Here is a 12,309-nt window from a genome sequence, read left to right on the forward strand (position 1 = left end):
CGGTTTTACCTTGTTCTGACTCCTGACGCCAGGTTAACAGTCAATCATTATTTACAGTACCTCATATAAGTGTTTGTTGTTCATGTGGATGCACTGCCGCAGGAAATTTAAATTGTTCATCTCCCGGGCTGCTGAAGGCAGTGCTCAGGATAGGAACCCCTGATAAGTCATCTGGGGAAGATTGAAAACTCTTCCCGCTCTACATATTTCAAACAGGACACCGCTTCTTTCAGCCATATTTTTCAGCCAACATTCCAGACTCCTCCATCGTCATCTTCGGCTACATCCTGTCCCACCAGCAGTCTAGGTGTTAACCATGGCTCAATGGTAGCACTGGTACAAGAGTAAGGAAGTTTTACTACAATGGTACAGGGCTTTGGTGAGACCTCACCTGGAGTCCTGTTACAGTTTTGGTCTCCTTATCTAAGGAAGGATATACTTACCTTAGAGGCGGTACAACAAAGGTTCACTAGATTGATTCCTGGGATGAGAGGGTTGTCCTATGAGGAGAGATTGAGTAGAATGGGCCTTTACTCTCTGGAGTTTAGAAGAATGAGAGGTGATCTCATTGAAACGTATATGATTCTGAGAGGGCTTGACAGGGTAGATGCTGAGAGGTTTTTTCCCCTGGCTGGAGAGTCTAGAACTAGGGGGCATCGTCTTAGGATAAGGGGTCGGCCATTTAAGACGGAGATAAGGAGGAATTTCTTCACTCAGAGGGTTGTGAATCTTTGGAATTCTCTACCCCAGAGGGCAGTGGATGCTGAGTCGTTGAGTATAAAGGCTGAGATAGATAGATTTTTGGACTATAGGGGAATCAAGGGATATGGGGATCGAGCAGTAAAGTGGAGTTGAGGTCGAAGATCAGCCATGATCTTATTGAATGCGGAGCAGGCTCGAGGGGCTGTATGGCCTACCGCTGCTCCTATTTCTTATGTTCTTATGTTCCAGCGCTCTGGCCTCTGAGTCACAAAGTGTGGATTCAAGCCTTACTCCAGAGACTTGAGCACCTAGTCCAGGCTGACACCTCACTGTCGGAGGTGCCGTCTTTTGGATGAGACGTTAAACCGATACACGTCTGACCTCTCAGGTAGACATAAAAGATCCCATGTCACTCTTTCGAAGAAGAGCAGGGGAGGTCTCCCTGGTGTCCGAGCCAATATTGATGCTTTTGGCCTGCTTACAATCAGTGAAATAAAGGAGTTGTATAGTGTTGAGGAATAAGAGACTGTATGATACCAACTCAAGGCATTCAATGAATTTATTAAACAGTAAAAGAACAGATTACCTTTGTGTTGATCAACATTTTTCTTATTGTGACTGGCGGATGTGGATAAGCACATGGGGTTAATGCCTTGAAATTCAAATTCAGCTACATTACCGTTAAATTATCTCAGGAGCTAAAACACATTCTCCGCCCGACTCAAACGATTGTTGTTTTATTTGATGTCACAGAGCAGGGCTGCCCCTCTCAGGATCCAGTGGTCAGGTGGCTGGAGTGTTTTTAGACAGATGGCAGTGATGAACGTCAGGTCTGTGCGTTGTGGTTTCTTATAGACTGGACAGATGTATAGTTTGGGGTCTTTGGGTGCAGTGGAATTAATAGCAAATATATAGATGACGGGTAGCATTGTAAAGAGAACCTTGGCGGTAGATTCAGTCAGTCGGGCATTTCTTCTGTCCCAACCCGCTCCATCCAGGTAGAGGCCGTGGATGTACACTCCCTCCTGCCAAGCAAGCATGCAGAGGATGAACATTAGAAAATCATTGAGTGAAAGATAGAACCACGGAAGTTTACAGCACAGAAGGCGGCCATTTGTCTCCTCGTGTTGCTGTTAGCTCTTTGCTGGAGCAATCCAAAACTAACCGCTGCTGCCCCACTCTCAGCCCGTGCTTTCATCTTCCTTTTGTCAAATATTGATCCAATTTTCCCTTAAAAGGTTCAATGGTCTCTGCCTTAACCACTTCATATGAGCTCCAACAACCTGTGTAAAGAAATTTCTCCTACACTCTCACCTCACTGACCCCAACCAGAGGAAACGGTCTTTCTCGATTCATTTATCAGCATTCGCTAGCAAACCCGTGTAATTTTTAAAAACCTCCATCAAATCTCCTGGCCTTCTCTGCTGCTGTGGAAATAGTACCAGTTCCCAAGTCTATTCTTAAAACCATAGTTTCCCATTCCTGGTGTCATTCCAGTACCCTCACTGTGGCTTTAATGACCTTTCTATAATGGCGCACCCAATATTGCACTCTGTGGCCTAACCAACATTTTGTACAAATTTATCATTACTGTACTGCTGTCCTCCACACCCCAACTGCTGATGCCCTATTCTATGGTTTTAACTACCAGCACTTACACTTTCAGGGAATTATGTATTTGAATCCCTCGGTCTCTCTATTCATCCACCCTCTCCAGTCTCCTTCCATTGAGTATATACTCATTCTTTGTTTACTCCCAAATTGTAGTACTTTAGACTTCTCCACATTAAATTACATCTGCTACCTGTCCGCCTATTCTACTAAGCTCTCTGTCTTCTTGAAATCTTTTACAGTCCTCCTCGCTGTTCGCTTTTTGTGTCATCAGCAAATTTTGAGATTATAGAATCATAGAATCATAGAAGTTACAACATGGAAACAGGCCCTTCGGCCCAACACGTCCATGTCGCCCAGTTTATACCACTAAGCTAGTCCCAATTGCCTGCACTTGGCCCATATCCCTCGATACCCATCTTACCCATGTAACTGTCCAAATGCTTTTTAAAAGACAAAATTGTACCCGCCTCTACTACTGCCTCTGGCAGCTCGTTCCAGACACTCACCACCCTTTGAGTGAAAAAATTGCCCCTCTGGACCCTTTTGTATCTCTCCCCTCTCACCTTAAATCTAATAGATTGTGTTTCCAATACCCAAGTCCAAATCATCTCTTATATACTGAGAACAAAAATGGACCCAGCACTGAGTTCCACCACTTCAAATCCTTCTCCAGTCCGAGCATCACCCATACCCTACATTTCCTGTCATCAACCAACTTTCTATCCATGCCTCTATCCAGTAACATTTCCTCTTATACTATAAGTCAGAATTTTTCTCGCAAGCCTCTTGTGAGAACTTACCAAAAGCCTTCTGAAAATCCATATAAACTTCATCTACTGCATTCACTTTATCTATCCTCACTTAGTATCATAGTAGGTACAGCACAGGAAGAGGCCATCGGGCCTGTGCCAGCTCTTTGAAAGAGCTCTCCAATCAGTCCCACTCTCCTGCTCTTTCCCCATAGCCCTGTAAATGTTTTCTCTTCAAGTATTTACCAAATCCCCTTTTGAAAGTTACTACTGAATCCGCTTCCACCACCCTGTGCATTCCAGATCATAACAACTCACTGCATTAACGAAAAATGTTTCCTCATGTCACCTTTGGTTCGTTTGCCAATCACCTTAAATCTGTGTCCTCCGGTTACCAACCCTTCTGCCACTGGAAACAGTTTCTCCTTATTTACTCTATCAAAACCGTTCATGATTTTGAACTTCTTCAGAAAACTCTAATTTGTCAAACATGACTTGCCTTTAATCTATGGTCTGTCCTTAATTAACTCATACATTTCTAATTATGGGTTCTAAGAAACTGACCACAGTTCTACACTACTTTTTCATTTGATACTGGCTATTGTTGGGTCACTGGTTTACAGTGACTGAATAAATCAATTTCAGTTTCCAGAATTTTCCCTGGAATTTTGGGAATGACATTCCAGAATCTACTTGGACTCACAATGAATGTTACACAATTTGGGAACTGTTTAAAAAGCTGTACAGTATTAGTCATTGTAACCTTTGTGGGGTTTACTTGGCATTATAACACTCTTGAAACAATTCCAAAAAGATCATAGTTGCTCGGAAGAGCTGAAATTTATATATACGCATACAGTATAAAAAATATTTTTTTATTGAACGGTAAGGTTAATGGCCCTTTACAGTACCTGATAAGGAGGAGAGACTGAAGCAGCAGAGCAAGGTCTGTAATAGAGACCGATGCTGGATTTTCCTTCCCTACACTATAGGAGCGGAAAAAGAAGGGAAGTGGGTGAGGAAGCCCACTGCCGGGTCCCTGCCCCTTAAAGGGCCTCTGGGAATTTTCCTCCACCCACAATAGGGAATTTAGCTGCCTGACCTTTGACCAGTTCACTGTATTGAAATAACTGGGGTGGAGCACAGGAAACTGATCAAAGGCCGCCAACCCCAGCTACCATCAGAAGAGGGATGGCAGTACATGATGCTAGGCAGTAGTGGAAATCCTGCTAATGGCATTGTTGGAGGGAGAGGGCCTAGTAGTCCACACCTTTCCCTCTCTTTTGCCCCCATATATGTTCCTGGAGGGCCGTGACTTATGAAGAAACTTAAATTTCAAAACAAATCTTCAGGGCACTTCTGCCTACTTTAATGAAGCCTCCTGCTCCTTCTGGTACTGTAGTGAGTGTTCCTCTGCTGTGTCACTGAGGTTTGCTCCCTCGCAGCTGCACAGATTCCACCAGGAGCTCATCCTGCATCTGTGAAGAGCCCTGACCCAGGAAAATGGGTTCGGGGACTGTGCGGTTGGTAGAAGTCCCGGCCCGATCCTCCAGCAGCAATTTACCTGCTCAGGAGGAAAATCCAGCCCCTGGAGTAGTCGGCAGCAGAATGAGGACGACAGACCTCGAGCAGCAGTTAGCAGCCACAGCACTGCTACTGGAAACTGCCAGTCATGGATGCTTCACAGGAGCTGCAGCAAGAACTCAAGATGTCGTAATACCCGAGAAACTGGCTATAAATGCTTTCTATATTTTCTACCTCTTCCTGCCGGCTCTGTTGCTAGGGGCCAAGACCTGGAAGGGAGCAGTGTGCTGGGACCGAGTGGTGGGTTGAGGGAGGGAGGAAGGCGGCTCAGGCAGGTAGGGTATGTTAGGATTTGAGAGTGAGAGTGGGGTGCTCTGAATATAAAAAGCTGGGTGGCTGGGAGGCAATAGTCAGCAACTGAAGTTAAAGTCAGAACTGTGCAACTGTGAAAAATAGCACTTGCCTAAGCTGTAGGCTACCATTGTAAAATGTAACTGCAGCATGTTACTTGGCATCAAGTGAGAATCTGGAGCTTTTTGTACATTTTAAATATATTCTCACAAGATGAAGGTGGGTGAGGTTCAGTGGATTGAGGTGAGGTAGCAGGAGGAAATGGGTTAGGGTTCTGGTGCTGTGTCAGCTCTCTGACTTGGGAACTGAGTGCTAAAGTTACAGTGGGGTAGATTTCCATCCGGGCCAACTATCGGGCTCAGATTTGGCATTATCGGAAGCCCAAACCTAGACGATTGTCAGGAATTGGTCCTCAGACCTCATCTACACATTCGGGGGAGCTGCCAGTGTCGGTCGTGCTTCCATGGTAGCTAAATTTGTGCCCATTTTATGTTGCATACTAATTTCTTCCCCAATACCTCAATAACAGTATCTGATATGCTCCTCCTGCAAGATGTGGGAAGTCATGGACACTACCAGTGTCCCTGCCGACCATGTGTGCGGGAAGTGTGTCCACCTGCAGCTACTGACCGATCGTATCTCGGAGCTGGAGCTGCGGGTGGACTCACTGTGGAGCATCCGCGATGCAGAGAAACTCGTGGATAGCACGTTTAGCGAGTTGGTCACACCGCAGGTAAAGGGTATACAGGCAGGAAGTGAATGGGTGACCACCAGGAAGAGTAAGAGATGCAGGCAGGTAGTGCAGGGGTCCCCTGTGGCCATCCCCCTCTCAAACAGATATGCCACTTTGGATGCTGTTGGGGGGGATGACTTATCAGGGGAAGGCAGCAGCAGCCAACTTCCTGGCACCACGGGTAGCTCTGCTGCACAGGCTGGGAGGAAAAAGAGTGGCAGAGCTATAGTGATAGGGGACTCAATTGTAAGGGGAATAGACAGGCGTTTCTGCGGCCGCAACCGAGACTCCAGGATGGTGTGTTGCCTCCCTGGTGCAAGGATCAAGGATGTCTCGGAGCGGCTACAGAACATTTTGGAGGGGGAGGGCGAACAGCCAGCTGTCGTGGTGCACATAGGCATCAACGATATAGGTAAAAAAGGGGATGAGGTCCTAAAAGCAGAATATAGGGAGTTAGGAGGTAAATTAAAAAATAGGACCTCAAAGGTAGTAATCTCAGGATTGCTGCCAGTGCCACGTGCTAGTCAGAGTAGAAATAGGAGGATATTTCAAATGAATACGTGGCTAGAGGAATGGTGCAAGGGGGAGGGATTCAAATTCCTGGGACACTGGAAACGGTTCTGGGGGAGGTGGGACCAGTACAAACCGGACGGTCTGCACCTGGGCAGGGCCGGGACCGCTGTCCTAGGAGGAGTGTTTGCTAGTGCTGTTGGGGAGGGTTTAAACTAAAGTGGCAGGGGGTTGGGAACCTGAGCAGGGAGAGAGAGGAAAGCGTAACAGGAAGGGACAGAAGGTATGGAGTAATAGGTAAAGTGTTAAAAAAGGAAAAAGCAAGAACTAAGCGTCACAAAACAGATTTGAAAGTTCTTTATCTGAATGCACGTAGCATTCGTAATAAAATGGACGAGTTAACGGCACAAATAACTACGTATGGGTATGATCTTGTGGCCATTACAGAAACATGGCTGCAGGGTGACAACGACTGGGAATTAAATATGCCAGGGTATTTAACAATCAGGAAGGACAGGCAGGAAGGAAGGGGAGGTGGGGTGGCTATGTTAATAAAGGAAGGAATCACTGTAATACAGAGAAATGATATTGGGACAAAGCATCAAGATAATGAAACAGTTTGGGTGGAGATAAGGAATAATAATGGAAAAAAAACATTAGTGGGTGTAGTATATAGGCCTCCTAATAGTTGCAACTCTGCTGGAAGAAGTATTAATCAGGAGATAGTCGGGGCATGTAATAAGGGAACAGCCATAATTATGGGGGATTTTAATTATCATATTAACTGGACAAATCAAATTGGGCAGAGCAGCCTTGAGGACGAGTTCATTGAGTGCATCAGGGATGGATTTCTTGAGCAGTATGTAACTGATCCTACAAGGGGGCAGGCAACCTTGGACCTGGTCCTGTGTAATGAGTCAGGATTAATTAATAATGTCCTAGTTAAGGATCCCCTTGGAACGAGCGACCACAACATGGTTGAATTCCATATCCAATTAGAGGGTGAGAAGGTTGATTCTCAAACAAGCGTACTGAGCTTGAATAAAGGAGACTATGATGGTATGAGAGCGGAATTGATTAAAGTGGACTGGGAAAATAGATTAAAGGGTAAGACAGTACATGAGCAGTGGTGTTCATTTAGGGAGTTATTTTACAACTTTCAAAATAAATATATTCCACTGAGGAAAAAAGGGTGTAAAAGGAATGACAGCCACCCGTGGCTAAGTAAAGAAATCAAGGATAGTATCCGACTAAAAACAAGGACATATAAGGTAGCCAAACTTAGTGGGAGGATAGAAGATTGGGAATTCTTCAAAAGACAGCAAAAAGTAACTAAAGGATTGATTAAGAAAGGGAAGTTAGATTATGAAAAGAAATTAGCAAAAAATATAAAAACAGATAGCAAGAGTTTCTATAGTTATATAAAAAGAAAAAGGGTGGCTAAGGCAAACATAGGTCCCTTAGAGGATGAGACCGGGAAATTAATGGTGGGAAACATGGAGATGGCAAAAATGCTGAACAAATATTTTGTTTCAGTCTTTACAGTAGAGGACACTAAGAATATCCCAACACTGGACAAACAGGGGACTCTCGGGGGGGAGGAGCTAAATACGATTAAAATCACTCAAGAGATGGTACTCAGTAAAATAATGGGACTCAAGGCGGATAAATCCCCTGGACCTGATGGCTTCCATCCTAGGGTCTTGAGGGAAGTGGCAGTAGGGATTGTGGATGCTTTGGTGATAGTTTTCCAAAATTCCCTGGACTCAGGAGAGGTCCCGGCAGATTGGAAAACTGCTAATGTAACACCGTTATTTAAAAAGGGTAGTAGGCAGAAGGCTGGAAATTATAGGCCAGTTAGCTTAACATCTGTGGTGGGTAAAATTTTGGAGTCTACTATTAAGGAGACAGTAACGGAACATTTAGATAAGCATAATTTAATAGGACAAAGTCAGCATGGCTTTATGAAGGGGAAGTCATGTCTGACAAATTTGCTTGAGTTCTTCGAGGATATAACGTATAGGGTGGATAAAGGGGAACCAGTGGACGTAGTGTATTTAGACTTCCAGAAGGCATTCGACAAGGTGCCACATAAAAGATTATTACTTAAGATAAAAAATCACGGGATTGGGGGTAATATTCTGGCATGGGTGGAGGATTGGTTATCGAACAGGAAGCAGAGAGTTGGGATAAATGGTTCATTTTCGGACTGGCAACCAGTAACCAGTGGTGTTCCACAGGGGTCGGTGCTGGGTCCCCAACTCTTTACAATCTATATTAACGATTTGGAGGAGGGGACCGAGTGCAACATATCAAAATTTGCAGATGATACAAAGATGGGAGGGAAAGTAGAGAGTGAGGAGGACATAAAAAACCTGCAAGGGGATATAGACAGGCTGGGTGAGTGGGCGGAGATTTGGCAGATGCAATACAATATTGGAAAATGTGAGGTTATGCACTTTGGCAGGAAAAATCAGAGAGCAAGTTATTTTCTTAATGGCGAGAGACTGGAAAGTACTGCAGTCCAAAGGGATCTGGGGGTCCTAGTGCAAGAAAATCAAAAAGTTGGTATGCAGGTGCAGCAGGTGATCAAGAAAGCCAACGGAATGTTGGCTTTTATTGCTAGGGGGATAGAATATAAAAACAAGGAGGTATTGCTGCAGTTATATAAGGTATTGGTGAGACCGCACCTGGAATACTGCATACAGTTTTGGTCTCCATACTTAAGAAAAGACATACTTGCTCTCGAGGCAGTACAAAGAAGGTTCACTCGGTTAATCCCGGGGATGAGGGGGCGGACATATGAGGAGAGGTTGAGTAGATTGGGACTCTACTCATTGGAGTTCAGAAGAATGAGAGGCGATCTTATTGAAACATATAAGATTGTGAAGGGTCTTGATCGGGTGGATGCGGTAAGGATGTTCCCAAAGATGGGTGAAACTAGAACTAGGGGGCATAATCTTAGAATAAGGGGCTGCTCTTTCAAAACTGAGATGAGGAGAAACTTCTTCACTCAGAGGGTGGTAGGTCTGTGGAATTTGCTGCCCCAGGAAGCTGTGGAAGCTACATCATTAGATAAATTTAAAACAGAAATAGACAGTTTCCTAGAAGTAAAGGGAATTAGGGGTTATGGGGAGCGGGCAGGAAATTGGACATGAAGCTGAGTTCGGATCGGTCAATGCCCTGTGGGTGGCGGAGAGGGCCCAGGGGCTATGTGGCCGGGTCCTGCTCCGACTTCTTGTGTTCTTTAGATTTGTGGTTGGGATCAGATCAGCCATGATCTTATTGAATGGCGGAGCAGGCTCGAGGGGCCGATTGGCCTACTCCTGCTCCAATTTCTTATGTTCTCTTATGTTCTTATGACTGCCTGTGGCATGTTGCTGAGATCCTCTATTAAAACAAACTAAAAATCTAGAACAAAATGCTCAGGCAACGCCTCTCCATGCAATCTGAATTTAAATTTCCAACCATGGGACTAACTACATGGTATGAATTGCTCTGTACATACCTGGGGTGGTATTTTGACCTCATCTTTCATCAGTTTTGTTACTTCGTTGTGTAGAGTGACACTGTCCAGCGCCCAGCCTTTATGTGCACGTGTTACTTCCTGTCTCATAGCAGTTAGGAATCCTGTGTACAGAATGAACGCAGTTTATTTCTTTTCTTCTCCATGTAATTTAATCAATATAAAACCTGGTTCTCTTCTTTTTATAGGGAATGAAATGCGAACCAATTCTAACAGTCGCAGGTTAGTTCTGTTCAGTTAGAAGCAGCTGCTAAAGTGAATCAGGGCAATTTTATTCCAGGTTTAGATTTGAATTTTTTCACAATACAGTTGGATTTATAGGTAGCTGCAGGGATCGGTCTCAATTCATGGCCACCTACACTGTTCCAGTGAAGCTCACTGCAACAACGACAACAACAACTTGCAATTTATAGTGCCTTGAACGTAGTAAAACGTCCCAAGGCACTTCACAGAGCGATTATCAAACAAAATTGGACACCGAGCCACGTAAGGAAATATTATAATGTGTCAAAAAACTTGGTCAAAGAGCAAGGAGCATCTTAAAGGAGGAGAGGTTTAGGGAGGGAATTCCAGAGTTTAGGGCTTAGGCAGCTGAAGGCATGGCAGCCAATAATGGAACGATGAAAATTGAGGATGCATTAGAGGCAAGAATTGGAGGAACGCAGAGATCTGAGGGTTGTAGGGCTGGAGGAGGTTACAGAGATAGGGAGGGGCGAGGCCATGGAGGGATTTGAAAACAAGGATGAAAATTTTAAAATCGAGGCGTTCCCGGACCGGGAGTCAATGTAGGTCAGTGAGCACAGGGGTGATGGGAGAACGGGACTTGGTGCGAGTTAGGATATGGGCAGTAGAATTTTGGTTGAGCTCCAGTTTATGGAGGGTGGAAGATGGGAGGCCGGCCAGGAGAGTATTGGAATAGTCGAGTCCAGAGGTAACGAAGGCATGGATGAGAGTTTCAGCAGCAGATGAGCTGAGGCAGGGCGGAGATGTTACGGAGGTGGAAGTAGACGGTATTGGTGATGGAGCAGATATATGGTCAGAATCTCATCTCGGGATCAAATAGGAAGTCAAGGTTGCGAATGTTTGGTTCAGCCTCAGGCAGTGGCCGAGGAAAGGGATGGAGTTGGTGGTTACGGGACTTTGGTCTTCCCAGTATTTAGTTGGAGGAAATTTTTGCTGTCGGACAAGCAGTATGACAAATGAGAGACAGTGGAAGGGTTTTTGGATGATGTCACCGAGGGGCAGCATGTAGATGAGAAATAGGAGGGGGCCAAGGATAGATCCCTGGGGGACTCCAGAGGTAACGGTGCTGGAGGGGGAAGAGAAACCATTGCAGGTGATTATCTGTCTACGACTGGATAGATAAGAATGGAACCAGGCGAGTGCAGTCCCACCCAGCTGGACAACAGAGGAGAGACGTTGGAGGAGGATGGTGTGGTCAACTGTGTCAAAGGCTGCAGATAGTTTGAGAAGGATGAGGAGGGATAGTTTACCACAGTCACAGTCAATAGGATGTCATTTGACATGTCAGATGTCAGAATGAGAATCCCTACGTGGTCAGTTTTCAGTAAAATATTAAGATGCCTACGTGGCAAAGAAGCAGAATGCAAAATGGTTAGAAAGGGTTAATTAGTTAGTAACTGAGATTGGTACAGGTGGCCTGGCCTCCTGCTGGGCCATATGTTTGCGTAGTCAGCAGGTTTGCATGGTCTTAGCAATGTAGAGTCTTTGATGTGATTCAAGGACTGGTCTGAATGTCTCCATGTTTATGGCAGATCAATATAGGTAACGAGCTTAGCCAAAGTTGAAAGACATTCCAGGTTGGGAGATAAGGAACAGAAGGGACAGGGAAGAACATTCCAAGTTGGAAGGTGAGGAAGTATCCCCTTTGATGTCTAACAGCAGCATGATCAGCACATGGACGATTTTTGATTGGCTGGAAATAATGTAACCTCGCATGGCAACCTATGCCCGGCTTATGATTGGTGTTGACCCTCGTTAAGTATGTTCCAACCCCTATTGATTTGTATAAAAACGTGTGGATTTCTGTATGTTTCTTGTTCTTGCTCTGCCAGCATAGAGGGACTCTATCAGGAGTCCAAATCAATGCTGCAGACTAAGAACCCTGCTATTAAAGTTGTGTTGAACTTTAAAATGTTTTTGACTTCAGTTTTTACTGAACCAGACTGAGGGGAAAGAATCCGGATCGTCAAGTGCAAGCTTGAGGAACAGCATCATCTTCCTACCAGGCATATTCCAGCCATCTGGTCTTAATATTGACTTCAACAACCTCAGGGAGTGAGTGGGTGACTGGGGATTCCCCATTGGTACACTGCATGCAGGGTGCTCTGTACCCCTCATGTTGACTGGCCTTTATCTTTCACCAGAGTCCTGGACCACTGGAGCCTGCTCCGCTTTACCAGGTTTCCGTGTTTCCCCTCTTCAACTTAACTAACCTGCTTTAACTATTCACACAGTCTCTGGATCTCGTATATGTCTTTTATTTTTCTAATTTCTCTCATGCATCTTTTTGTCACTCACTATTATCAGGCTGGTAGTTAACTATCTCTTGTCCTTCACCGAATACTTGGCAGCTCCTC

At 45.0% G+C, this 12,309-nt stretch overlaps 1 protein-coding gene across 1 annotated transcript in view; it reads right to left on the minus strand.

Moving 5' to 3' along the window:
- Positions 1-1,377: 1,377 nt before the first annotated feature.
- Positions 1,378-12,309, minus strand: part of LOC137322210 (dynein axonemal heavy chain 8-like) — a 1,468,904-nt gene continuing 1,457,972 nt past the window's right edge. The window contains exons 93-94 of the mRNA XM_067985326.1: positions 9,692-9,813; positions 1,378-1,727 (exon numbers count right to left, since the gene is read on the minus strand). Coding sequence (XP_067841427.1) covers positions 1,440-1,727; positions 9,692-9,813 — 410 coding nt within the window. The 3' untranslated portion in view covers positions 1,378-1,439. The remainder of the gene's footprint in view (positions 1,728-9,691; positions 9,814-12,309) is intronic.

Source organism: Heptranchias perlo, chromosome 5, assembly GCF_035084215.1.
Source record: "Heptranchias perlo isolate sHepPer1 chromosome 5, sHepPer1.hap1, whole genome shotgun sequence".
Classification (NCBI taxonomy): Eukaryota; Metazoa; Chordata; class Chondrichthyes; order Hexanchiformes; family Hexanchidae; genus Heptranchias; species Heptranchias perlo.